Here is a 27,875-nt window from a genome sequence, read left to right as displayed (position 1 = left end):
AGGGTGGGATCAAGCAAGAATTATACCCATCATCAAAATGAAGGCCAGGCAGTAGTGGGTGGTGCTAGTACTGACTCAGTTCTGCTTGGGTGTGTACAGCTCTCCCAGCCCTGATCAATATTCCCATCCACAACATTGATGACAGACTGGGAGAATTGTTTATAAATTCCATGGGTGGCACTGAGTGATGGGAGGTGTGGGTGGAATTTGGATCTCCTTGGCCTGAGGACATGAACAGTCAGGATCTGAGCCAAGTAAAGAACACAAAGCACTTGTGTACAGAAGAAAACCACCCGAGGCAAGGGAGAAGAGCAACCTATTCCTGATTTTTTCCAGATCAATGGCCTAGAGTGATTCCATAAATTGCACACAACAATTCCATGTTAGCTCCTTGTTCAACACATAACTGGACCCTGCTAACAGCCCTATTTGTTCTGCAGGCTCCCAGAAAAATGACAGCATTTGCATATTTTAATTAATAATGGCTGGCAGAACATGAAGCCATAAATGCCTCCCAGGCATGCAATAAACTCTGAGGTTTATTTACAAATTAATGCAGTGGAGATCATTTAATATTGCATTAATCTCAAATGTTGTTAATTAAAACACCAGTCAAGACCAGCTGGGTGCGTTAGAAAATAAATAAGGGGATAAGAAAGAAAAAAAGCCCTCCATCATCAGCATAAGAAATTTTAATGGACAAGAAAAAAGTGAATTTTATTTTTCCAAAGTCTAAAGGGCAAATTTAAAGCAGCTACATTTGCATTGTTACTCACCCTAATGTTTTGCAGATCTTCAGATTGGATAATTTGGGAATACTTGAAAAGTTTTGCTGGCTCTCTACCGAATTTTGTAACCCTCCTGCTGTATGCAGAGATACCAAATTATTACTAAGAGAGAGCCATAAAAGCATAATTTCTAAACCTGCAGCAGCCCAAACACTGATTGGATTGATAAGACACAGGAAAAGAAACATCAGTGTGAAAATTTACACACGAAAACACTTGTTCAATATTTGAGGCCTGGTGATATTCCATATCATTGATGGAACACAGGCAATAAAACCCAAACCAAGGTGCCTAACAGGGAACTTTGTGTTGCCTGGAAAAGGCAGCACAGGATTTCAGAAGTTTAAATATTCAGTTAATGAATCTTTAAAATATTCTGGTGGATTTTACACAGGAGAGAAAAAATGAAGATGAGAACAGAAATATGCTGCCCACAGGAGAAGGCCTTTAATACAGATGGAGGTTTTAATGCAAGACGAGGGAGCTGGACTTGGGTTGGGAGAGATCCTTAAAGCCCATCCAGTGCCACCCCTGCCATGGCAGGGACACCTCCCACTGTCCCAGGCTGCTCCAAGCCCTGTCCAACCTGGCCTTGGGCACTGCCAGGGATCCAGGGGCAGCCCCAGCTGCTCTGGGCATCCTGTGCCAGGGCCTGCCCACCCTGCCAGGGAACAATTCCTGCCCAATATCCCATCTAGCCCTTCCCTCTGGCAGTGTGGAGCCATTCCCTGTATCCTGGCACTCCAGACCCTTGTGAAAAATCCCTCTCTGTCTTCCACGTTTCAGGTTGAGGACTACCAGACCTACAAGAGATACAGTCCTGGACCAACCACCAAAGCTAAAGCCAAGCATATTTGGGATTTAACAATCAAGGATTTTTCATAAAATGCAGGATCCCTGAGGCTGGAAAATCCCTGCCAGCCCATGGAGTCCCAGCTGTGCCCAGTGCCCACCTTGTGCCCAGCCCAGAGCACTGAGTGCCACCTCCAGCCCTTCCTGGGACACCTCCAGGGATGGGCACTGCAAAGCTCCCTGGGCAGCCCCTGCCAAGGCCTGAGCACCCTTTCCATGCAGAAATTCCTGCTGCTGTCCAAGCTGAGCCTCCCCTGGCCCAGCCTGAGGCCCCTTCCCCTTGTGCTGTCCCTGTTCCCTGGCAGCACAGCCCGACCCCCCCTGGCTGTCCCCTCCTGGCAGGGAGTTGTGCAGAGCCACAAGGTCCCCCCTGAGCCTCCTTTGCTCCAGGCTGAGCCCCTTTCCAGCTCCCTCAGCCCCTCCTGGGGCTCCAGCCCCTTCCCCAGCTCCACTCCCTGCCCTGGACACGCTCCAGCCCCTCCATGTCCTTCCTGGATTGGGGACCAGAACTGGACACAGCCCTGGAGGTCCCTGAGCAGGGCCAGCCCAGAATGAGCTGCTTGGGGTTTAGTGAAACATTAAAGCAGATCATTCCATTGGAACTTCTCTTTCCAACCACATTTAAATCCCATCAAATCCTTCAATACTAAAACCTGCCAAGAGGTTTTTTTCTGCCTCCAAAGATCCCTCAGGCCACAGATTCCAGCACCTGTCAAGGAAACACAAATGTTTCTGTTTCTCAGCATGTTCCTGGCTCCTGTTCCTCTTTGGGGCTTCCAACCCCAAGCGTCTCTCACCGGGGAGGAGAAGGCTCCTGAACAGCCTGGCCCTTCCACTCCTGCCTCCCTGCAGGCACCACAGATGTGCCAGGAGTTAATTGGCAGCACTGAGCTAAATTAGTCATCCTCCCTCAGCACAGGTGACTGTGTGAGCTTAACCAGCCAGAATAATCCCAGACTTTCAGCAGGAAACCATTTAAGCAGGAGCTTTCCCATCCACCTGCCTCAGTGAGTTAATTAGAGCTCCTTTATTGCACTACTGCTAAATACAGCATTAAGTAAGTTTCTGATCCTTTAAGAAAAAAAAAAAACCTCAATGAAGAGTTGCCATTTATTTCCCTATTTTGCACAGCTGGTTTTGAGTCAGAACACAATGCAGTAGATAAGGAACAGTAAATAAGTGAGGAGACAACTGATTTTTTAACTATTAGTGCAGCAAGGGGAGGTCTGGTCCTGCTGTATGAGAATGAGGGATGTTCCTGCTCCTGGACCTGGCCAGAAGCTGTTGCATGATCCCTGATCCCAGGGCACAAGGTCCCACTAATCCTGGCAGCACTGGGATCTCTGCTCCCTCTCAGCCTGTTGTTACACACATCAGGGGGTAGAAAAATCTTCAGGCACTTTTCAAAAACTACAGGTTAGAGAAAGCAAATTGCCCAAAATCTTGCTGAAATTCCCCATGAATGAGGCGCTGAAGCTCCTCTGATCTGCTGGCAAATACAGAGAGAGATTCTAACACCATAAATCACAGTCCTTTCAAGTTCCCAGCCACTCATACAATTTTTTTCTAGTATAATTATCACAGAATTCCAGAATGGTTTGGATTGGAAGGCACTTTGAAGATCAACTCGTTCCACCCCCTGCCATGGGCAGGGACACCTTCCACTGTCCCAGGCTGCTCCAAATCCCATCCAGCCTGGCCTTGGACACTTCCAGGGATGCAGGACAGCCCCAGATTCTCTGGGCAGTGCCACTTGCAGCCTACAGCATCTTTTACACTATTTAAATCAAACAAAAAAGTAACAGAAAGAGCCAAGTGAGCCCTTTGTCTCTATAGTCCACGTAAAAAGAGCTACTGATCAGAACAAAACAATTTTCAATCCCTTTGAACTGCCCCTTTTTTCCCCCTAGATGAAAGGACTGGCTTGTGCATGGCATGACACAGAGGGCAGGAAGGTGGAGAGGTTTCAGCAGCCTCAGGGAGTGCCAGGGAAGCCTGTGTACCTGCAGGTTTAACAGGACAGCACCGATCCTCATGGCCTCGCTGACTTCCAGGCTGTACATCAGCTGTGGGAAGCGTGGAGGGCTCTGGTTGTTGGGAGGCAGCACCTCGATGTAAACAGTGGTGATGGAGCTCCTGCAGTGCAAGGGGGGAAAAACCAGTCAAAACCAGTCAGAATCAATAAATCCAATCCACAAGGCAACCCACAGTGGTTGATTTACACACAGTGTGTTCTTGAGCTCCAACAGCTTCCCTTTGCTCCTCTAAAAGCTTCAGGACATATTTTTCCTTCTGGATCAAAAGGAAGGCAGGCTGCCACATTCACAGAATCACTGGGTTGGGTTGGAAGAGACCAAGACCATCGAGTCCAACCCAGCCCTTCCACCTCAACTAAACCCTGGCACCCAGTGCCACATCCAGTCTGTTTTTAAACACATCCAGGGATGGTGACTCCACCACCTCCCCTGGCAGACACTTTTTCCTAATATCCAACCTATATTTCCCTTGGTGCAGCTTGAGGCTGCATTCTCTGGTTCTGTCAGTGCTGCCTGGAGAAAGAGACCAACCCCACCTGACTACAACCACTTTTCAGGGAGTTGTAGAGGAACTCTGAACAGGAAGAAAAGCTCAATAATTTTCCCCAAAGCAGCCCAGAATGGTGTTCTTTCAAAAACAGAGCAGTGAGATATCAGTGTATGCTCCAAAAAAAAAAAGCTCCCAATGTGCTGTGTCCTCTGTGGGAGCAGCTCAAATTCCAGGCTGGGAATTATGCCACACACAACAGCCACCCCTGGAGCATCCCTGCTGGCAGCCAGCTTGAAAAAGGGGGAGCAGGGAATGCTGGCAGAGAAGGAAATGCTGGGAGAAGAGAAACACACAACTCTGCTGCGATGCTGTGGGTCAGTAATCCCCACTTCAGAGCAATAAATCCCATTTCAGAGCCGTGGCATGCAGGAGGCTGCAAACCCCTGGCACACCCTTGAGCTGCAGTGAATCCCTGCCCCAGATAGACTGCAAACAGCATTCCAGGTGGAATTCTGAAGGTTCTTTGGGACACTGAAGACCCTGCACAGACCATCCTGTAAACCCACTTGATATCCAACAGCCTCAGCTTGAGGAAGGGAGCCAGGAGTCCCCCTGGAGATTAAAAATCTGCTTTTATAGGATCTTCCTCTTGCCTCCCTGCTCCATTATCCCACCGCCTCTCCCCTCCTGGATGCCAGCACAGAATCCCCACCCCAGAACAAACTCCTGAGAAGAGCAAGTGCTGTGCTGCAGGTGTAGCTTTCCCTCTCATAAATCCTTGGATTTATGTTGATAAATCTCAGGGTTTAGAGCTGCAGGAAAGAAAACGAAGGGATTTATCCCAGTTTTTTTGTAGGTGGGGCAGGAAGACGGAGAGAGAAGAAAATCATGAACCCAAAGAGCTGCTTCTTGCAGGGTTAGCAAACTCCAGAGCTTTTTTAGAGGATCCTACCCAAAACTACCAGATATTTATTATTGAAACAGCTGCTGTACTAACTGTGAGAGCTCTCTGAATATGAAAACAACACATTAGTGATCAATATTCTTAATCAGCTGCCCAAAACTGTGGCTGAGCGCAGTCACCACTGTGCTGTTGGTGTTTCCCACTCTTGTTTCCCAGCAGGTTTTGGAGGTCTGGGTCACTGGACTGAGCTGGGCAGAGCAATGCCAGGGCTGAGAGCAACGTGTTGGAAATTGACAGGATTCAGTGCCAGCACACAGGGAATGGCTTCCCAATGCCAGAGGGCAGGGTTAGGTGGGATATTGGGAAGGAATTGTTCCCTGGCAGGGTGGGCAGGCCCTGGCACAGGGTGCCCAGAGCAGCTGGGGCTGCCCCTGGATCCCTGGCAGTGCCCAAGGCCAGGCTGGACATTGGGGCTTGGAACAGCCTGGGACAGTGGGAGGTGTCCCTGCCCTGGGACTGGATGGGCTTTAAGGTCTCTTCCAGCCCAAACCATTCTGGGATTCTAGGAATAGTAAGCAAATTTTCTTCAAATATTTAAGGCAAAACCACAGAAGTAAAGCACTAATAGTCTGCAAACTAAAAGCACTCTAATATTAAATGGCTTTTTTTGCAATTCCAATCCATTTTTTTATTAACACCTTGCATTTTTCCCCTGTGTCTTTAGTGTGGGTTACAGCCCTGTAAAGGAGCTGGCAAATTCTCCTTTGGCATGGGAAGGGGAAGGAGATGGAGCTGAGCCAAGCACTGCAGCTGGTGTTTGCAGGTGAATACACAGAGACCAGCACAGCATCTGGGAACTGCAGAGAGCTCCCAAAACCACTCCAGCATGGAAAAACAGCTTTTGTGCCTCACTAGCTGATTGAAAGTCAACTGCATCCCCATCTCTGCTTTTATCATCCCCACATGGAATAATGGAATGGTTTGTGTTGGAAAGGACCTTAAACTCATCCAGTGCCACCCTACCATTTGCAAGGACACCTTCCACTGTCCCAGGCTGCTCCAAGCCCTGTCCAGCATGGCCTTGGGCACTTCCAGGGATCCAGGGGCAGCCCCAGCTGCTCTGGGCAATTATAACATTTAGGATGAATGGATTTCCATCCGTGTGGACCAACCTATCTTGACTTGATCCAGCAGAACCCTGCATCACCAAGTGATATGAATCCCACATGCAGGAATCTGAGGGATTGTGAAAAGCTAAAAGTCTGACCTGAAATTCTTTGATTTTACAAATGTTGTCTTTTTTTTTTTTTCCAAAAAATAGAAATTGTTGTGCTTCAATATAGAAGCGGACTGTGCAGGGAAGGGGTGAATTCTCCAGCCCTGGAAGGTTTCAAGAAACAGCTGGATGTGGCACTTGCTGTAGTTTAATTTACAAGGTTGAACTTGATGATCTTGGAGGCCTTTTCCAACCTTAAGAATTCCATGGTATCTCAATAACTTATATGAATAAACATAATTAATAATACTCAAACTCAAGTACCCAAATCTCAGTTGGGACACAGCCACTCACCAACATTTTTAAATGTCATTCCATGCAACAAAAACCCCAACAAACCTACACAGAATTCCAAATCCCAATTTAAATTTGTGCTCACAAAGGCTGCAGAGCTACAATTCCTGAGCCAGGTTCAGTGGCTGGGTTTTGCTTTGTGCATAAGCAAAGGGGGAGACTGAAATTCAGCCACTTTCCAGGTGACTTTGGTTATCCTGGCAGAGCTTCCCACTTCTCATTTGCCTTGAAGGCATTTTCAGAGGAGGAAGCACAGGCTCCCAACATCCATCCTCAGAAATATATGTGTTTGGGCAACACAAAGATTTCTCCAGCACAAAAGGAGCTGATGGCAATCAGAGCTGTAGTGTGGAGACACACTATGGGGATCTCAGACTCTCTGAAGAGGAATTACTGATTTTTGGCCTTCTCCCTGAAGCACTGCACAAAATAAATGCTTAATTGTCCTCAGTCTTCTCCTCAGCACTACCAGCAGCCTGCTACCAGCTCGAGAGGGTTTATCAAGAAAGCAAGCAGGAGGGAAAAGAGAGTGGAATTCAGCCAAGGGACTGCTACCAGATGTTAATTTTATGAACAACTTAACAAGTTGAATGGACAGTAATTATAAAATATGTGCACAACAGCATGAGCTGCTTTCTTGGAGACATGAGAGAAGCAGCAGTCCTGAGGAAAATCCAGTTACTGAAATCCTAGTCTTGTATTTTATTTCCTTCTTACATTTCCCATTTGAAGAAGTTACTGTTGTGGGAGGTTTAAATGCTGGAACCTCCTGTTCCTCCCTTCATGCTCTTTGGACAACGAGGTTGTCACATTATCAATACCAGCTCCAGAACACAGGAGACATTTTTTGTTCCCTCCACACCTTCATGGAATGACATTTTGGCACATTTTAAACATAAACTCCACAGAAACAGGTAAGCAGGGCTTGATACTTTTGGTGGCTTTTGAACATACAGATCATAGAATGCTTTGGGTACAAAGGCACCTTAAAGATGATGATGTTCCCCTCCCTGCCTAAATCTTGCCCCCACACACAAAGGGCAAGAATTCTACTGTGTGTGTGCCACTTTCCCAGAACAGAGGCGTGGACTAGAGAATGGGGGTGTGGCCCAGGTGTTACTGCTGGAGTAATTAGGGGTGCATTAATTACCTCCTCTGCGCAGGGGGGGCCCTGTCGGACGCTCTGACGGTGAGGGCGTAGGAGCGCCCCACGGCCAGCTGCACCCCCGGAGCGATGGAGATCAGGCCCGTGTGCTCGTTGATGGTGAAGTCCCCCTGATCCCCAGCCAGGATTTCGTACACTATCTGCCCATTGGCTCCCTCATCTGCATCCACGGCCGTCAGCTGCAAGGCAAAACCACAGGGTCAGCAGGGGAACACCTCCACAGGCTCAGGGAAGGTGATTCCGGAGGAGGAGAGGGGACCTCGGACATCTGGGATGCACACAGGAATTTCTAACAAAGATACAGCTGAAACGATCAGTAATAGGTGTAAAAACATCATGAAGCAGAGAAAAACTGCTTGTTAAAGACTGCAAGCCAATTATTTCAAGATACAAATTAAAAAACTTATTTAGATTGCTTATTCCCTGTGGGTTGGAATATGTAAGACTTTCTCATGTGAGAAGAAGACAACTTTTTGTCTTGCAATAGTAATGAGAGGTTTGTATTTATTTACTTCCCATCCTTCTCTCCACTTTTCCAGGTGACAGCCCTAGTAGTGCCAGAAAGTCTCCAGGCCTGGCATTCCAAGCCCTCCTCGTGCAGAGCTGGAGAGCAATGTTTGTGTTCATATGGCTGTGGCAGCCAAGTGGAAGGGAAATGGCAGCTGTTCCCATATGGATACACACTTGGAATCATGGAATTGTTCAGGTGGGAAAGGCCCTCTAAGATGGTCAAGTCCAGCTGTTAACCCAGCACTGCCAATGCCATCACTAACCGTGTTCCCAAGTGCCATGATGTCTTTAAATCCCTTGAGAAAAATCTAAATCCTGCTATTAGACCCAAATTCTAATGGTGAACATAAGGAAATGAGGGGGTTCTTCTCTTCCCCCTGGGAAAGGCAATGGGTTTATCCCATTTCTGTAGGGAGCCACGCTAAATCAAACACACATTGGCCAGGAATTAGAGTCCAGGGAATATATTTGCTTTTAGTAAATTATGGAAGAATATCCCAGAGTGGTTTTGGTTGGAAGGGACCTTAGAGCTCATCCTATTCCAGCCCCTGCCATGGGCAGGGACACCTTCCCTTATCCCAGGTTGCCCCAAGCCCTGTCCAACCTGGCCCTGTTGTCTCTCCCTCCTTTAGGAGTTGTTTTGCTGATACACAGGTTCCTCACCTGCCATTTCATTCTGTAGGAAAACATTCCCTCAAACAGCACAAGGAATGGCATAAAGTGGTCTGAGCAGCACTGGAACATCCAGGAGGCCACAGCATCCAGCCGTGCATCCAGCTGGCAGTGGAAGTTACAGAGTTACAGGGAATGATGGCACCATGGGGTCCTCTGCTGCTCCCAGCTCCAGGCGAGCAGTGGGAGGTGGGGAATGGGAAAGGGCACCAGCAGGGGTTACAGCAGAGCTTTTCTGGGATGTCCAAAATAATCCCAGCCTCAGGAAGGATCCCTGCAGGGATCCCAGTGTGAGGTTGAAAATTCAAAGGTCTCTGCCTTGGCTTTCCTGACACAAAAACTCCTTCCCTGGGGCAGCAGGGATGGAGGATGGGAATGCTGGATGTCAGCAGTGGTGGAAAACCTCAGCACTGACTGCGAGGCCAAGGACAGGATCAACAGCCACTCCCTGAGGCAAGGCCAGCCAAAGAGCAGCCTCAGCTTCTGCCTCTGGGCCCCTCTTGTCACCTTGTGACATCTGGAGTCAGGGACAGGAACTCCGTGATGGCCCTGCCATGCTAGGATAGAAAATCCCCTACTGAACAGTGCAGCATCACATCAACTTCAGCAGCTCACAGCCTCCCACAGCACCACCCAAGGCTGCCAAACCAGCACCCAAAACTGCCAAATCACCACCTACAACTGCCAAAGGAACACCTAAAGGTGCCAAAACACCACCTACAGCTGCAAACCACCACCTAAAAGTGCCAAACCACCACCTGGAACTATCAAAACACCTTTGCCCAAGGATGTCGGAAGATTCAGAATAGCAGAAACCAAACCTTGCCAGTAAAACAAGAATAAATCCCAAAGCTGCAGTATCTAAATCCCACGTGCACGCAACATTGAGCACCAAGGGGAGGATGGGAATTCATGGAATCATGGAATGGTTTGGGTTGGAAGGGACCTTAAAGCTCATCCAGTTCCATGGGCAAAGACACTGTCCGCTAGAGTAGGCTACTCAGAGGCCCATCCAGCCTGCCCTGGACACTTCCATGGAAAAACTCAGAGTTTCTCCTGGTTTCTAATATAGTCTTGATCCTTCATGCACAAAGACTCAATCAAATGCAAAATTTCATTTAGAAAGTCATAAATATTCTGAAAACCAAGAACTAAGCCCACAACAGCTTTAAAACAAATCCTAATTCATCTCCTACAGCATTTTGGAACACATTGTATAGCGAACATAGGATAAATGTTTGAAATGCCCCAAAAATCATGGAACAGAGGTCATCTCCTCTTAAAAATTAAAAAAACAAATTAATATTTGTGGGGTTTTTTTTAATCTACCTCATTCCCTTATTTCTTTTGGAATTCTGAAGGAGCCATGCTGTAAAAATGCAATTTAATCACTCCTTCTATAGCTTCTATACATACCTGGGTGAGTTAATTAACCTTGCAGAGAATAATTATCCACCCAAGTGACAGAGCTGTAAAAACCTTGTCTGCTGAACTTCAAAAGTAACAGACACACATACAAAAAAAAAAAAAAAAAAAAAAGATAAATAAAGCCTTTATGCAAAATACAGGGTCCTGAGGATTTAATGGCAGGATTTGGAACCAGGCCAGTTTTTATTGTGATGACATGAAAAAGGAAAATTAATTGACTACACAAGCACAGAGATTTAGGAGGTTAATTAAACTTACAAATGCTTGGAAAGATAAGTAATTTGAAAAAACATTTTGGGGGCAAAACCAGGAATCAAACCTGGGATTAAACAGAATTAAAGTTTAACTGCTGCCATTATATATGATTCCAGAAATCCCATCTCCAGCTGTCCCAGCCCGATAGAGCTCCATAGTTAACAAGATTTAAGAAACAGGGGCTAAAATGTAAAGGGAGATGAACAAAACAAGGTTTCATTTATTCTGCTAAGAAATTTTCATCCAGCAGGATCAGTTCCATTGCATCAACATTTAATGTACTAAAAGTCTGGCAAAATAGGTGTGGATTCTGCTGCAGCAAGAAGTGGTTTTCTTGGGAGGAAAAGGAGATTTAGGAGTGGTTTTGTTGGGAGGAAAATGATATTTAGGAGTGGTTTTCTGAGGAGGAAAAGGAGGTTTGGAAATAATTTTATTAGTGGGAAAAAAAGAGACTTAGGAGTGGTTTTGTTGGGAGGGAAAGGAGATTTAGGAGTGGTTTTGTTGGGAGGAAAAGGAAGTGTGGGAATGGTTTTCTTGGGAGGAAAAGGAGGTTTAGAAGGGTAGCCTTAAGCTTACAAAGACATTTTGGTTATGATATAAACCCTTCTCATATTCAGTTCATTACTGGAGGAAACAGGGCTTCAATGTTTGACTTGGAACCTTCCCAGAGCAACATTTGGGGTCACCTGGCCCTGGACAGATGAAGTGATGACCAACATTCCCAGCAGCTTTCACCAGATTCAGTGTGATGGAAAAATTCCAGGATTGCTTTGGAGATATTCCTGAGGTTGAGTCAACCCCACATAATGATCTCTGAGTAGGTTAAAATACCTTTTCATTATCTCCTTCAAGCATTCCATCAAGCCTCAATTCATTATTTTTTCCTTGAGTCTGCAGGGATGTTGGCTGGGCAATGCAAACAAAGCCCAGTTTTGTTTTCTCTCTCTGCTAATCAGGTTTGCATTGGAGATGGGAATTAATTACCTGATGGGCAGAAGGCAAAAGGTTGCATATAAACATGTAAATCAAAGATCAAGTGGGGTTTGGAGATGACTTCTCTGAGGGTTGTTTTAGGGAAACATTCAGGAGTGGTCAGGCATGGAACAGGTCACAGCCCCAAAGCTTGGACAACAATCCCAAAGGGATTGTTGGGGTGGCTGGGCAGGGCCAGGGGTTGGATCCCCTGCAATGTAAATGTAATTCCATGAATTACATTTAAGGCCAGTCCACAAGTTTTTCTATAAAGACCAAACACAAAAAATCTCCTCATGGGCCAAGATGGAGCCATGACCCCTGTGGGTCCCTTCCAGCTGAGGACATTCCATGATCTTAAGATTTGGAATATCTTTGTAATATCTGTAACTACATGTTCCTGCTCTTTTATGGCACAATGCACATTTAAGAGCTGTAAATCAAGAACTTGGGCTAAGCTGGGGCAGGACCTTAAAAATTACTTTGTACTGGTGCTGTCAGACAAAATTGTTTCAGAGGGGAACAGGGCACTGATCCCCTGCGTATTTTATTCTCCATTTTCCATCAGGGAATGATTTAATTGCTCTTGGAAGAGAACCCTTGAACCTGAGTCATGCCACTGCACCAGGAAAATAGGCAGAATTTAAGGCACGTGGATAATTTGAGGTAGGATCTAAGAAGAGCAAAACTGGGATTGCTCAACCTGGGGAAGAGAAGCTTCAGGGTGACCTAACCGTGATCTTCCAGGACCTGAAGGAGTGACAGGAGAGATGGAGAGAGACTCTGTACAAGGGATGGAGGGACAGGACACAGGGAATGGCTTCCACTGCCAGAGGGCAGGGCTGGATGGGATATTGGGAGTTGGGAATTGTTCCCTGGCAGGGTGGGCAGGCCCTGGCACAGGGTGCCCAGAGCAGCTGGGGCTGCCCCTGGATCCATGGCAGTGTCCAGTGTTGGATACTGGAACTTGGAGCAGCCTGGGACAGTGGAAGGTGTCTCTGCCATGGCAGGGGTGGTGGCACTGGATGGGATTTAAGGTCCCTTCCAGCCCAAACCATTCCATGATTCCATAAATTACACCTATGGTCAGTCCACAAGTTTTCCTGCAGAGACAAAATACAAAAAATCTCCTCATGGGCCAAGATTTCAGTGAATAATACTTTTTGCCACCCTCTGTCCCTTCCCAGCTCTCTCAATTTTTTACTCAAGATTCCCTATTCCCTGCATCCTAAATATAAAAATGAGAGATGTATAAAGAAAAACAGTGGATTTAAATTATTGAGATGAAATTTTGTTGCACCACTGCTGCAAACTCCACCCATCAATGTGTAACTCATTTCAATATCTGAGTCACAGCAGGGAGAAAATGGGAAACTGGGCAGAAAAAATATAACAACATAAAAAAGATGGAATTAAGTACTTTACTAGGTTTACTGTTAATAATCTTTCTACTGACAGTTATAATTTACCACATTTAACTGTTTTAAAGTACAGATTTCTCAATTGAGAAACTCTCAGGGAGCACAATAAAACACCTATGAAAGGAGAAAGCAAAAGGAGAAATTTTCAGGCTGAAAGGAGTAAATCACACAGAGATTTAAACTTAACTCTCTTCAAGCAAGGCCTGAAACAATTTCACAAGTACTGTGAGGAGACAACTGAAATAAAAATAAAACCTGTTTTTGTCACTTCTCTGAAAGGCAACAGGGAAAGAAGGAAAAGTCCTTTGTCTAACCAGCCAGGCAGAAAGGAAAAAGAATGGGGGAAAAACTGAATTCTGCTTGTAATGAATATATTTGCCTGCTATTTGTGGTTATTTTCAAGCAGTACCTAAGAATTTTTAAATTTCCTTTATTTTTTTAAGAGTGTACCAGACAGGAAACACAAGTAACTTAAAAGCTATTATGTTTTGGGGCTATTTTCACAAGTAAAATCAAAACAATGTCCCACAAAATGAGGCAGCAAGAAAGCACAAACTGGGGTTATTTGTCCATTTTATTTGTACATTTTCCTGCAACTGACTCTGGAAAAAAAAATATAAGAGATGTAAGAATATCACCCTAAGGATAATAAAAGCCAAGAGGCTGAAAATCAGTCTGATTATTATAGATGATTATGAGACTGTCCAGACACTCTGAGGTCAGTGTTCTTTTTCTAACCTGCTTTTCTCTGATCAGACAAAGTGGTTTTATGAACTCATTTTCCCCTGGGAGCTCTAAGAGATGAGAACCTCTCCCAGCAGAAGATCTCAAAGGATCCTGACCCCAGGAGGGAGGGTGGGGTAAAAGGTGACTTTGCTCCTCATGGAGACAATAGGATGAGCACCCCTCAAAATCATTGTGTCAGGGTTCAAAAAATGGGAAAGAAAAGTCAGTTTGGCCTTTGAGAAAGTCTCTACAAAGCCTTTAAATATATGAAGTATATAAATATATTTATAGGTATTTTATATGTAAAGATTGAGCAACATACCAAAGAGTGCAGCTGCCCAAAATCCTCATCAGGGAATCATGGAATGGTTTGAGTTGGAAAGGACCTTAAAGCCCATCCATGACAAATGTTCCTGTCATGTCAGGGACACCTCCCACTGTCCCAGGCTGCTCCAAGCCCTGTCCAGCCTGGCCTTGGGCACTGCCAGGGATCCAGGGGCAACCACAGCTTCTCTGGGAATTCCATCCCAGGGCCTGCCCACCCTGCCAGGGAACAATTCCTAATTCCCAATATCCCATCCATCTCTGCCCTCTTGCAGTGGGAAGCCATTCCCCCTTGTCTCTCCATCCCTTGCACAGAGACTCTCTCCATGTTTCCTGTAGCTCCTTCAGTCCCTCCAAGATCACAATTTGGTCACCCCAGAGCTTCTCCTCTCCAGGTGAACAATCCCAGCTCTCCCAGCCTTCCCTCCCAGCAGAGCTGCTCCATCCCTCTGCTCATCCTGGTGCCTCCCCTGGGCTCTCCAGCAGCTCCAGGGCCCTCTTTATTTCTGGCATCATCACCAGTCCTCTGAAATCCTAAGACCTGACCCTTTGCTTTTGCATTTTTTTGTTCTTTCTTTTTTTTTTAAGTGAGTAATTGAGAAACTCAAATCATCTGGTAATGTGGGATGGGTTGAAAAACAACTCCTCTCCCAAACCAGCCAGAATTTTCTACCTTCCCCCACTGACCAGATCATAAACTCAGAAAACCTACAAGTAGCCATGTGCTGACTGTGCAGACAGAAGCATGGATTTGGGAAAACATCAGTCTTGGAATTTAAAACTTTTAGCAGAGGTGAGCTAAAAGCCCAACTTCCCCATTATTCCCAAATAACCTATCCTGGCTCAATTTTACTAAGAAATGTGTCCTCCTGCTCTTTGAAAGCCTCCAGGCTTGGAATATGTTTGCAGCTGCAAGACCAGGCTGTGTTTGAGGAGCTGGAGAGCAGCACCTTCCCTCTGAGCACAGAGACACTTCAGCAGCTTCAGACAGGCCCAGGAGCTGCTCTGCTTCATCCCAGGTACCATTAACACACCTCAGGCAGCTCAGAGCATCCTCAAGGCCAACTCTGAGTAGAAAACACTCTTTATCCCCAGCACAAATCTCATTTAGCAACATTTTCTGTCTCATGCTCCCTGGCTCCTTCAGGACAACAGCATTTGCTGTTGTATTCCCACCCAGCCTTGTGCAGCATTTTAAGGAATTCAACTATGCTTCAAACTTTTCTTTTTCCCTCAAATCTTGCTAGAAATGCTAGCAAGATTTGTGGCTGTCCCTGTGGCTGTCCCTGATGGTTTTTAAGCACTCATGGTCCAAACTGATGAGGGGACAAAACACCTCAAAGGAAGAGCTGAAGATGCAAAGGAACAAGTACAGCTCAAGAGGGACAGAAAATGGCATTTTTTGAACCATCTCCTCAGCACTGCTACACTCAAATTCCTGATTACTGTTCAGAAAATGGCATTTTATACTTAAGCCAGCTGATTAATTTTATTTTCCCAATATTCCCACTGCCTTCAACCACTCTGGAGTGCCACCAATGGCATCTAGTCTTCTCATCCATCTGGACTGGCAGCACTCAAAGCAGGGCTGAGATCTTGGAAGAATTACACAAAAAGAGCATTTTTCCTTTAATTTCAGTGTCACTAGGATACACCTCCAGTCCTGCACTAAAACATAAATCAGTGCTGGCAAAATTTAATTGAAACTGCTTCTCTCTGGGCCCCTGTTCAAACTATTTTTCATTGCTCATTTGCTCTACAAACAAACTTGCAAAAAGCAGCAGGATTTTTGGCATAGGAAAACAGTCCTGGTAATGTCCTACTCCACTGCTGACCTGTTCTCCCAAAATGTTTTCTCTCAATGTCCCACTAATAAAGGAGAATTTTATTTTTCTTTTGAGATTTTTCAGCTGAAAAATTTTTGTTGAACCTCAGAGGAAGCTGCTGAGCTGCAGCTCTACAACTAGAACAGGCCTGACACTTAGTATGAGCAATTTGGAATAAATAATTAATCACTGAAGTGGATGCAGACACCCAAACTTCATTTCTAGCTGGTTTCAGTGCATTTCCAATTGAGATGAAAAAGGCCATGCACTGCAAACAAAAAGTGAGTTAATAAAGGCAATAAAAGCCCTGAAATTACCTTTATAACACCTTCCCCAGGCTTCATGTCTGTATAGATCTTGACATTGTAGGAAATGTTGGAGAAGGTTGGGGAATTATCATTTGCATCGATCACCACGATGTTGACAGTCACTGGGACACTCTCCTGGACTCCATCAGAAGCTGTCATCTTCAGGACAGAAAAAGCAGGACAGGAAGGTATTTTAAGGGTGTGTTCTCAATATAATTCCAAGAGAAATCCAATCCCAACAGGAGAAAATACAGCCTGACAACCCAAAACCAGCATTTGGTTTCTCTGCCTTTACAGTACAGGGGGATTCAGCAGAGCTTGAGCCTGCACGTGCAAGACTCAGGGCAAAAGCAAAGCAAACACATCCAAACCTTTCCAGTAGAGGAGTGAGAGGGAATAACTTGGAATTTCCCAGGGATGGGGCTGGGATAGGGGCTGTTGAGTTCATGGGGTCTCACCTGGCTATCACCACACCCAGGAGTTCTGTTAAACCTGATGCCTCAGGTTTTAGCTTTTCTATTTTTCAGATTCTGTGCTGCTTTAGTGTGCAGGTCTGAGCTTCACATTGAGGGATGGTGAGCTCTCTGCACAGAGCAGGGAGACAAAACAATTCCTTCTCCAGCTGGGGACCAAGGACAAATGATCCAAATCTCAGGCCCAAGAGCACAAACAAGGTGGGCTGAAGAGAGAAAAATGAGCAGGATGGGACTGCCTGGGCTAAAGCTGGAATGGGACAATGAACTCCAAGGTGCAAATGGAGCAGAACTGATCAAAGTGAGAGACCCTGTGACTGGGTGTGCATTTTGTGCCCATTTTGGTTCACCTTGGGTGCAGCCCTGGCTGGGCTTTTGTGCTGCCCAAGGTGGATCCATGGAGGAGATCCTTTTAATAAATCTCTGCTTTATTCTTTCGCTCTGTCTGGCCTCTGTTCCAGGCCAGCCTTCTCAAGGCATCAGACCACCCAGACGACATTTTGAGGTGGGAATTACAGAGCTGGGGGCTCTTCTTATTCCACAGAGGAAATCTGAGCTCTCCTTTCCAATGAAAATGGACACAAAATAGGGAGGCACAGACTGGGAACCCCTGCAGAAGAACTGGGTTTGCCCACAGCCCATTTCCTAATCGTTGTAGGGCTGTTAAGGGGTTCACCCACAACCTGAGGGAATATTAAATCCATTTAAGCTCCCCCCCAGCCTTTTTATCAACACTGCTGGCTGTGCTTTCTGTCCACTTTTTTTTTTTTTTTTTTTTTTTTTTTTTTTTTTTTTTTTTTTTTTGGGAGGGAAAATAAAAAGCAAAAAGCCCAAGACAAGGCTCATGTTTCTGGCTCCAGGGATGAGGGGAAAAAAGCAATGAGAAAAACAAGGCTGGGAATAAAAAAGAGGGCTCAGATCATGGTGTGGGATGAGGAGCAGGTGCCAATCCTGGGGTCATGGAGAAGGTGCTGGCAGGGGAATCTAAAATGCTGTTCTCAACCTACTCATCCTTCATTGCTCTCCCTCTTCTGAGCAGCTGATAAGCAAAGAACTGGGACACCCTGCTGTTTGGATAAGAAAGATTAGGCAATTCCATTTTTGTGGGGGCAATTCCCCAGACAACATCCTTAAGGCATGGCAGTATTTTGTTAACAAAGCAAAAGGCAGAGGATTTTATTTACTTATAGCTCTATGGATGCAGAGTTTGTTTTGCAGCAAACTATATATTAATATAATATTACAATATAATATATATTATAATATTAATAATAAATGTAAATATTAAAAATTATTAATTAATGATAAATAATGAATTATATTATATATAATTATTGTAATATATTATAATGTTTTGCAGCAGTTATACTGTAAAGAAGAGCCTTGAGCTGATCAGCAAAGAACCTTAAATTCCTTTAGGATGGGAAAGCTCTCCAAGCTTGAGACAAACCATTCCCCCAGCACTGCCAAGGCCTCCAGTGCCCCATGTCCCCTGGTGCCATATCCTGACATCTGTTAATCCCCTGCAGGGATGGTGCCTCCATCACTGCCCTGGCAGCTGTGCCAAGGCTGGACAGCCCTTTCAGTGAAGACATTTTTCCTAATGTCCAGCCTAAACCTCTGGATACCTGTCAGAAAGATAGAAATTATGCATTGTTTTCTCGTGTTCTCCTTCCATTTGTGTTTCTATTAATCTCTGACCCTGCTGTTTTATGTCTGAGTGAGATTTCTGTGTCAGGAATCATCGTTTTTCCATTTGCAAAAAAATAAAAGATGCCTGATGGAGATTTACAGCCTACAGATAATAATTGCCACTATAATGAGCAGGCCTTTCAATTTTGCTGTGAAACTTGGAGATAAATAGCTTTTGGATGTGACAGAGTTGTATTCTTTGAACTTACAGAGAAGGTGTAGAGCTGCTGGACCTCCCTGTCCACAGGCTGCAGCAGGGTGAGGTAGCGGGTGATGCCACTCTGGGTCACAGTGAAAAACGTGGTGTAGTCGTTCAGGAAGAGGTGGAGCTGTGGATCCTTGGTCTTTCAACAACATCAAGGGAAAAAAGAGCATTTTGTTATAAATTCAGAGGGATATTAAATCTCTAATTAAGTCTCCAACTCACTGCAAGTGCTTGTTTTAGCTGAAACCTAAATAAGCACAAATGATGCGACTAAAAATCTAAAAAACTGTAAAATAAAAAAGGTAAAAAACCTCACTGCTGGCCTAAAAAGCTAATCTTCTTGATGAAAAATGTATTAAAAACCACTAGAGTAAGAAAATCCAACTATAAACAAATACCTGTTTGATATACTGGCTTTAAATAAGTGCCTTTTTCTCTCCCATTAAACAGGATTTTTTAAGTCAGACACAACTTAATATAAGAAACCAGATTCAAGCATTTATCTTCATATTAAAACCCAAAAGAAGCTGAACTTGAGTAACAGAGCAATAAAACAGCTGGGTTGGTGCACTGAACAAAGAGAATGGCATGTGGTGAAGTATTTCAGCAAACAGAGGCAGCTCAGGGGGTCTCTAAGTCCCAAAAATAATCCAAAAAATATTGATGTAGAATTAGGAACCTCTCAGTTGAAGGGGGGAAAATATCAAAAATGAACTGAAAAGTAATATTTTAGGGTACAAAGCTTTGTAAATTTACTCATAGCCTCTTGATGACTTGGGTCACTCCTGATTTCCACCTCTTTCAAGGTGGTTTTGAGTTATTTAACAGATCAGGCTCTACACGAGTTAAATTTTCAAACAAACTATATTTCTTTTTGGTGTCCACAGTATTCCAACAACTTTCTGTGTCTTTGTCCATAAACTGGTTGGTTTAACCTGACTTCCTGCTGCTTTTTTCTTGAGTTGCAGAGTTTATTTCTGTTGGTAGGGGAATGCAAAGACCAGGAAAATGCAAAAGGCTGGGAGACAAGTCCTATAAAAACTGCTTTCAACTGCCCCCAGGAATGTGAAGGTGAGGAACCACAGGAGTGGTCCCAGCCATGACAGAAAATCCAGGATTTAACCAGCTGCTTTCCAACGTCATTCCACAAATCCCACCCCTACAGAGGAGGCCATAGGGAGAACCAGCTCAATCCCAGAAACAATCCCAAGAGAAGAAAAGCTGAATTCAGCAAAAAATCCCCACAGGAGCATTACTTCTCTGAACTCTTTCTAAATCCAAAGCTCCTCTGGAAAGCTCCCTCCATTAGTGCCATTCCTGGAGGATTAAAACTCTTGGGAACACAGGACAGGTCCCCAACCCCCAACCCCCAGCCTACCTGACCTGCACCAGGTGGCACCAGGACAGAGCAGCACAACGCCAGGACAGACAGAAACTGCTTTAAACGAGCCCCAATAAAGCCCCCAAACAGCAAATATCCCACGATTTAAAGGAGAAAACATTCCAGGAAGCCACGGGAAAGAATTATCCAAGTGTTCCACACCAGTGGCTCCTCAGTGCCTAAAGCTGCAACTGCAGCTCCCAGAAAAAGGAAAATTCAGTTTACAGCCAGCAATGCAAACAGCAACCTCTTCATTCCAGGAAAACTTGGGGAAGGTAATTGCCCATAATTGCTCACTTTGTAGGCATTATAAAGTCCGTTAAAAATTTAATTTACAAAACCCCTAGTTAGTGTTGCAGTTCTTGCTTTCATGTCCTTTTGAACACTAATAAACAGCACTTTTTTCCTAATTTATTCCTGAGAAAAAACAATGATGGAGATCCCAAACCCTCCTGGAGCAATGTGTCCTGTTGCTTTGCTATCTTTTTCTTAGAAATGTTCTCCTAATATGGAAGGTAATTGCCTTTACAGCAATCAATGCCTATTTTACCACCTCCCAGGCATGTCAGAGCCACAGAGCAATTTATCCCCTTCATCTGGAAAAGCATTGTTATGCTTGGACATTATTACCAGGGATATTTGACATTATTGTCAGGGATCTTGGACATTATTATCCTATTTTATGCTGCCTGAAAAGCCAGCTTGGCTTAACTGAACATTTCATGTGAGAGAGAACAACCCCAGCTACACTGCCAACACAATTTTCAATAATTTATTTCTTAAATAATTTTATTTTGCAGTGTGGAATTCAGCATTGTGATTTCTGGTGACATTACTGGGTCATGGAGACAAGTCTGGTCTCTGATAAATTGTTTAATGTGGAATTTTAAGTAGAAAATTATCACAATACACACAAAAGAGTTCACATGCAACCTGCAAGGAGCATTTCAAGCACACAGTTCAAACCTGAGGTACTTTTGAATTTAAAAAGCACTTTTGTTATACTCAGGATGTCTTTGAAGATCTGTAATAATTTAATGAACATTTAGCAACCACAATGTATGACTTTATGACCTAAATTGGGTCCAATGTGTTTAAAGGGCTCTTTGCAGGCATCACAAACCAAGGGACAGTCCCAGCCTCAAACACCAGCAGGGCAGGGAGAAATGAGGGAGGAAAGAAAGGAAGAAATCACACAATTGAACCCAAAAAAAGTGGTTTGCACACATAACACCCAATACCTACAGGGAAGGCACCTGGTGGGACCTACAAAGAAAAACACAAAATGAACACTTGAGGAAGCACAAACCTAGGACTGAGGGACAGCAGAACATTTTGGGGATCCATGGTTACAGACCAAAAAAACCCAACAAAATGAGACACACAAAATGCTCCACCCAATAAACAAAGCCCGGGCTTGAGTGTGCTCTGCTTGAAAAATGTCTGGAGAAATTCCTGCATGGATGTGGATGTTCCACTCCTCCTGCTCCTCAAATCCCACCAGGGGCTGCAACTCTGCCCAAAGCAAAGAGTTTTCTAAAACTGATGAAGATTAAACCCAAATTATTGGGGATAATTATGAGACTGAGCAGCCAAGGGTATTAATTCTGTGTGTGTTTCAACAACCCCAAAAGTTTTTGGACAGGATCCATTTGATTGTGAAGTTCTCCAGGGCAGGCAGAACAAGTTCCAAGAGTATCCAAACTGCTCAGACTTCCTAATTTGCAGCACAGACCTATCCCTTAAAAGCTGCAGTGACAACAAAGACACTTTGATGACACAGCTGAGTTTTCCAACATGTTCAAGTGGAGGATGATCAGCACTGAAACGTCCATGAAAAATTTATTTTGTTGAAAAGCTGTGACCAGCATCTGTCCTCCTAGTTCCTGGATGAAAGGAGAAAATCTTTCCCATGTTCACCTGGAAAATCTGAGATCCAGAGGGGAAGCAGGGGGAATTCTGTGTCCCCAACACAAAAAGATGTGGATCTGTTGGAATGAGCCCAGAGGAGGCCATGGAGGGGCTGGAGCCCCTCTGCTCTGGAGCCAGGCTGGGAGAGCTGGGGGTGCTCACCTGGAGAGGAGAAGGCTCCAGGGAGAGCTCAAAGCCCCTGCCAGGGGCTAAAGGGGCTCCAGGAGAGCTGGAGAGGGACTGGGGACAAGGGATAGAGGGACAGGACACAGGGAATGGCTTCCCACTGCCAGAGGGCAGGGATGGATGGGATATTGGGAAGGAATTGTTCCCTGGGAGTGTCAGGAAGCAGAAACTATGAGGTATTAATCCTGAAACAAACAAGGAAGACACACAATGCTACAGGAGCAATTCAGTGTTAATATTTCTGGTTTTCCTTAAGTGTCAAGCTCAAAAAAAATTTAACCCCTATCTTTATAAATCCTAAAGGAATGAAAGCAGCTTTTTGTCTTTGCCTTGATCTTCTGTTTGTTTTAATACTGATATTAATGGGCAGTTCAATTCTGGAAGGATATTTCTTGAGTTATTACAACTGGTGGAGTGTCACAGCAGGACTGCCCAGGGCCAGCAGAACTGTCCCCTTGAGAGAGCACTGACTGCAAAACAATTTCAAACAAAAACTGGGAGTGATAGAAGCAATCAGGCAAATATCAGAGAAAAACACTTTGATATTTAAAATGCTTCAGCTCTCCTGGTTAAAAACAATAACAAATAAAAATCTATTCTTTTTCCTTCTATAGATATATTATTGAAAATTCATAACGTGTACTTATAGCTGCATTTAAAGCTCATTTTATCAATTACTTGCTCTGTCTGCTCACATTGCTGCCAAGACATACTTAAGTAAAATGCTTTCAAACTTCCCACAAGTTCTCTGAAAAAAAAATTTAAAAAATCCACAGAACCACAGAATGCCCTGAGGTGGAAGGGACCCACAAAGATCATTGGGTCCAACTCCTGGTCCTGCCTGAGATAACCCAGGAATCACAAGACCTGGTTGGACAGGGCACAGAGCAACCTGGGGCAGTGGAAGGTGTCCCTGCCCATGGCAGGGGTGGCTCTGGATGGGATTTAAGGTCCCAATCCATTCCACGATTGTTACTCAGTGCAGCTTTACCACCAACCCTGACCACTGGATAAATAAATCCTTTCCCATGACAATCAAAGAGGAAGGAAAAAAGAGGCTTGGGAAGCCTTATGTAAAGTGCTCTCATCTCACACAGTTTAAGTTCTTCATCTCAGCTTTGGTTTGCTCAGTTCTTAAGGTACTCCTGTAGCTTAATTTAATTTACGCCATTTAAACAGAGCACTTCATTATATCAGCACTTGGCAGTGCTGCTCTACTGAAAGGTCTGTTTGCAATGTCCCATCTATAAATTAATTTCTGCAAGGTTTATAGCAGGACTCTGTTACATTCCCGCAGGGTTTCAATTTAGAGTGGGTTTTGTTCATTTTTTTCCTCAGACACCCAGTTAACTGAGCACTCTTTCAGCATTTACCTGAGGACATGGAGTCATTTTAATATTTCAATTAACAGGCAGAAATCATTATGTTTGACCAGGGTCACCGCTGGGAACTGGGATGAACCAGCACAGAGGGGGCTTGTCTCAGTATCTCATCAGCAATCCTTAAATTTAAATATATTCCTAAATACATGAATTTACTGGGATACAATGAAACCATCAGGACACTGAAACCTGCAGAGGTTAATGACCATTACCTCTGCCAACAATCCCACCCTGAGCTCCCACCCAGCTCCCTGAGGAACAATTTTAGTGTTTGGCCATTTTATATGGGAGCTCTATGCAACTGCCGCACTCCCAGCTGGAATTCCGGGAATTCTCCTGCCCACAGCAGGTTAGAAGGACTCTGCAAATCCCTGGCACTGAACTGAAACACAGGCACTTCCATCTTGCTCTCTCACACCCATGTCACACCTGCAGCATGCCACGGCTTTGGAAAGGGCTGTGCGTGAACCAGGTGATGCCAAAGGAACAGGAACATGGAATATTTCCACCCAGGGAGGAGGCTGATCCCCTCTGGCTGTGTCAGAGAATCCCAGAATGGTTTGATTTGGAAGGGACCCTAAAGCCCATCCAGTGCCACCTCTGCCACGGGCAGGGACACCTTTCACTGTCCCAGGCTGCTCCAACCTGGCCTTGGGCACTGCCAGGGATCCAGGGGCAGCCCCAGCTGCTCTGGGCACCCTGTGCCAGGGCCTGCCCACCCTGCCAGGGAACAATTCCTCCCCAGTATCCCATCCATCCCTGCCCTCTAGCAGTGGGAAGCCATTCCCTTGTATCACTGCACATCCTTGGAAAAAGCCTCTCTCCATTCATTTAGATGTTAATCCACCTGAATTTCTGTATCTCTCCCAGTGACAGCAGAACTCCACAACAAGAAGAAAGCTCCAAAATAGATGTTACTACTTAGTTACTATTCCTCTGGAGATGCCTGACCTCCACTCTGAGCAATGTTACATCAAAATCTGGCAGAGCAAAGAATGCAATGAACTTTCAGCCTCCTGCTCCTCCTCCTACTCCTTTTTGGCTCAAATGAGGAATTCCTTTCCCTCTGAGCTCCCTTCTCCCATTTCCATGGTGTGGGACAGGCTGATCCCTGTCATAAAACACATTTTGATTCCTCTGTGCACTGAGCATTCATCACCTTGAACAGAACAGAGCCTTCCAGAGAGGTGAGCAAAACACAGATCAGAAAAAACCCACTTCCAAATCTATCTGAACTCAGAACGAAAACAAACAGAAAACCACAATGAAATTAATTTTTTTGGTGTTCATTGATCTAAATAGGTTTGTCTCAATAAAAAAACAAACCAAAAGAAAAAATCCTGAAAATAATAAAACTGCAACCACCCCAAAAGAAGCAGCTGTACCTCCTCCACGTCGTTGTCCAGCACCACGAGCTGCAGGGGGGAGGTCAGGTTCCGGTTGTCCGAGATGGTCGTTCCCACCGGGGAGGATTCCAGGATGAAGCCCTCGTAGGCAGACCTTGTGAAATAAGGCTTCTGGTTGTTCTCATCCAGGATCTCGATGTGGAGATTGGCAAAGGCAGGGAGAGGATGGCCATTGTCTTGTTCAGCCTAAAAAAAAAATCACCTCATTGGTCAAAGGTTCCCAGTTATGAACAACGACTGGGGATGGTTCTACTTAAGAGTCATAATTCAGTTAAAAAATGGACTTTCTTCTCAGGTCCCGCTACTGTGGAATTCAACATCACAGAAAAGAGAAATATCAACTAAAAATTAGCTAGGAGACAAGAACAGGATCACCTTCCACCACAGTCACGTTTATACAGCCACAAGAAACCGGAACCTTGTGCAAACACAGCTCCTTAAACTCTCAGGATTAAGAGTTTTGGAAAAAGCTCTGAGGGATGAGAGAAAACTGGCAATTGTGATTGTAGACCAGAACCCACAGCAGCAGCAAGAGAGTTAAACCCAAAAGGTGGGAACAGCAAACATGGACAAATTTTCTTCCTCTTTCCCCAAATCCAGCACTTCAGTGTTACATGAGTGGGTTTTTAATTGGGATTTTGCCTGGTTTAAAATCCCAGAATGGTTTGATTTGGAAGGGACCTTAAAGCCCATCCAGTGCCACCTCCTGCCATGGGCAGGGACATCTCCTACTGTCCCAGGCTGCTCCAAGCCCCAATGTCCAACCTGGCTTTGGGCACTGCCAGGGATCCAGGGCAGCCACAGCTGCTCTGGGCACCCTGTGCCAGGGAAGTTGTGGGTGTGTCCAGCAAAATTCTTTACTTCCATGAATAAGCCCCACATCTCAGTGACGTCTGCGCCACCCAGGAATCACTCTCTGATTTGCTCTTATTCTCAAACTTCCTAAAGATAAAAGCACTCCTTACACATTCCAGGGTGCTAATCTTATAAAAACCATGATTCTTCTTTGTTTTCCTGTAACCTCCCAACCAACAACTAATTAAAGCAAAGAAACAAGGGAATTAGGAGACAAAAAGTAATTTGGTCTCCAGTTTATAATAGAGCAAACCAGCTTTAATTACAGTCCTGCACATGAAAACAGCAGGGCATTGAAAGAGAGTTTCCTGCTCCTATGGCCAAAATTTGTCTTCCCAAAATCTGGATGTACACAGATCCTGGATCACAACAGAGATTCCCAAAGTCCTGTTGTTAACAGGACTTTCTGTTTGCAGAGGTTTTACTTCTAGTCTGGTATTTCCCCCTTTCAAACAGATAATTCCTCATTTTTCAAATCAAGAGCCCAAGGAATCTCAGTCTGGAAAAATCCCTTTGGCTTCATCATAGTTTTTAAAAATTTCTTACTTAAACTTTTCTTAGTTCAACTATTATCTTAAACAAAAAAAAATCTTATTTAGACTATTTAAATCTTTTCTTGATTTGAAAAACATTAGTTCTCTTCGCTTATAAAACAGTAATAATTTGGTAATGATAAACACTCTACTAAAGAAAAAGAAGTATTAAAACCTTCTATTTCAAATAAAAAGAAATATAAGCATAATAATTGTTATTTTTTTCAAAGAAGGTGATGACACCTTGAGTAATCTGTAAAAAACTCATTCTCAGTTTTTAAGAAAAAAATGGATTTTTCTTTTTTAAAAAAAAGTTGGATTACTCTTGAACAACTGGAAAAAAGACCCCAGGCTCTAGTCCAGTTGATGATCCACTGAATGAAAATAAATTACATAGGTCAAAATCAACATCACCAAAATTACCTGGCAGGACCCTGGCTCCTGACCCAGGAAGGTGGAACCCCAAAAATGTCCTGCGATGGAATTTTTGCCTAAGTTAAAGTACTGAAAGTGCGAGAGAAAATCCCAGGAAAAGTCTGCTCCTCAACAAACTGCTGGGATTCTGTTTTATAAGCAGATGCCTCATGGAACAACAGAGTCCTGGAATCTTTTAGGATGGGAAGACTTCCAGAATCATGGAATCCCAGCTGTGCCCAGTGCCCACCTTGTGCCCAGCCCAGAGCACTGAGTGCCACCTCCAGCCCTTCCTGGAACACCTCCAGGGATGGGCACTGCAAAGCTCCCTGGGCAGCCCCTGCCAAGGCCTGAGCACCCTTTCCATGCAGAAATTCCTGCTGCTGTCCAAGCTGAGCCTCCCCTGGCCCAGCCTGAGGCCCTTTCCCCTTGTGCTGTCCCTGTTCCCTGGCAGCACAGCCCGACCCCCCTGGCTGTCCCCTCCTGGCAGGGAGTTGTGCAGAGCCACAAGGTCCCCCCTGAGCCTCCTTTGCTCCAGGCTGAGCCCCTTTCCCAGCTCCCTCAGCCCCTCCTGGGGCTCCAGCCCCTTCCCCAGCTCCCTTCCCTGCCCTGGACACGCTCCAGCCCCTCCAGGGCTCTCCTGAAGTGCTCCTCCCCACAGGACTAACAATGGTTGCCCATCATTAAATTCTCTTTTCTTCTGCTTTTCCAAGTAAAATCGCTCCCTTCCTGGCCCAAAGTTTCCATACAAGCCCAGTGAGTTACTCTGTAAGAACACTTGATGTTCCTTGCTCTAAAGAAATCCTAAAAAGAGGAAAATGCAAACAACAGAGGGTCTCAATCTTCTGAACAGCTTGAAACACCACAATAATGGCCTTGCTTTAACGTCCAAGTGAGTCCAGAGCTCATTCTGGGATAAAAGCAGGAATATTCACCCAGGAAGGTGTTGCAGGCTTTGTTGCAGTGCTGGGAATTACACATGGCCAAACACAAAGAGAGTTGTTTCCTCCCAAAATTGGACTTCAAATTTGAAACCCTGGAGCCCAAAATAACAAAGCAAAGGAGATCTTCCTCACTGAGCACTTCCACTCAAAATCACTTCGGCTTTCCTTCATGTTCACCAGTCAAAATGATGGATTAATTTTATTTTTATTGTTTCCCAAGACACCATTATTTAAGGGAAAAAAAGG

General features: G+C 44.8%; 1 protein-coding gene across 3 annotated transcripts in view; it reads right to left on the bottom strand.

Moving 5' to 3' along the window:
- The window catches only part of PCDH15 (protocadherin related 15), a 637,262-nt gene that overhangs the window by 120,569 nt on the left and 488,818 nt on the right, over positions 1-27,875 (bottom strand). For all 3 annotated transcript variants that reach the window (XM_059851092.1, XM_059851093.1, XM_059851091.1), the window contains 5 exons: positions 24,863-25,069; positions 18,622-18,756; positions 16,257-16,406; positions 7,791-7,984; positions 3,644-3,776 (listed from right to left, as the gene is read on the bottom strand). In XM_059851092.1, coding sequence (XP_059707075.1) covers positions 3,644-3,776; positions 7,791-7,984; positions 16,257-16,406; positions 18,622-18,756; positions 24,863-25,069 — 819 coding nt within the window. The remainder of the gene's footprint in view (positions 1-3,643; positions 3,777-7,790; positions 7,985-16,256; positions 16,407-18,621; positions 18,757-24,862; positions 25,070-27,875) is intronic.

Source organism: Haemorhous mexicanus, chromosome 7, assembly GCF_027477595.1.
Source record: "Haemorhous mexicanus isolate bHaeMex1 chromosome 7, bHaeMex1.pri, whole genome shotgun sequence".
NCBI classification, from domain to species: Eukaryota; Metazoa; Chordata; class Aves; order Passeriformes; family Fringillidae; genus Haemorhous; species Haemorhous mexicanus.
The sequence above is the reverse complement of the archived record's forward strand: the minus strand, read 5'-3'. Positions and strand labels throughout refer to the sequence as shown.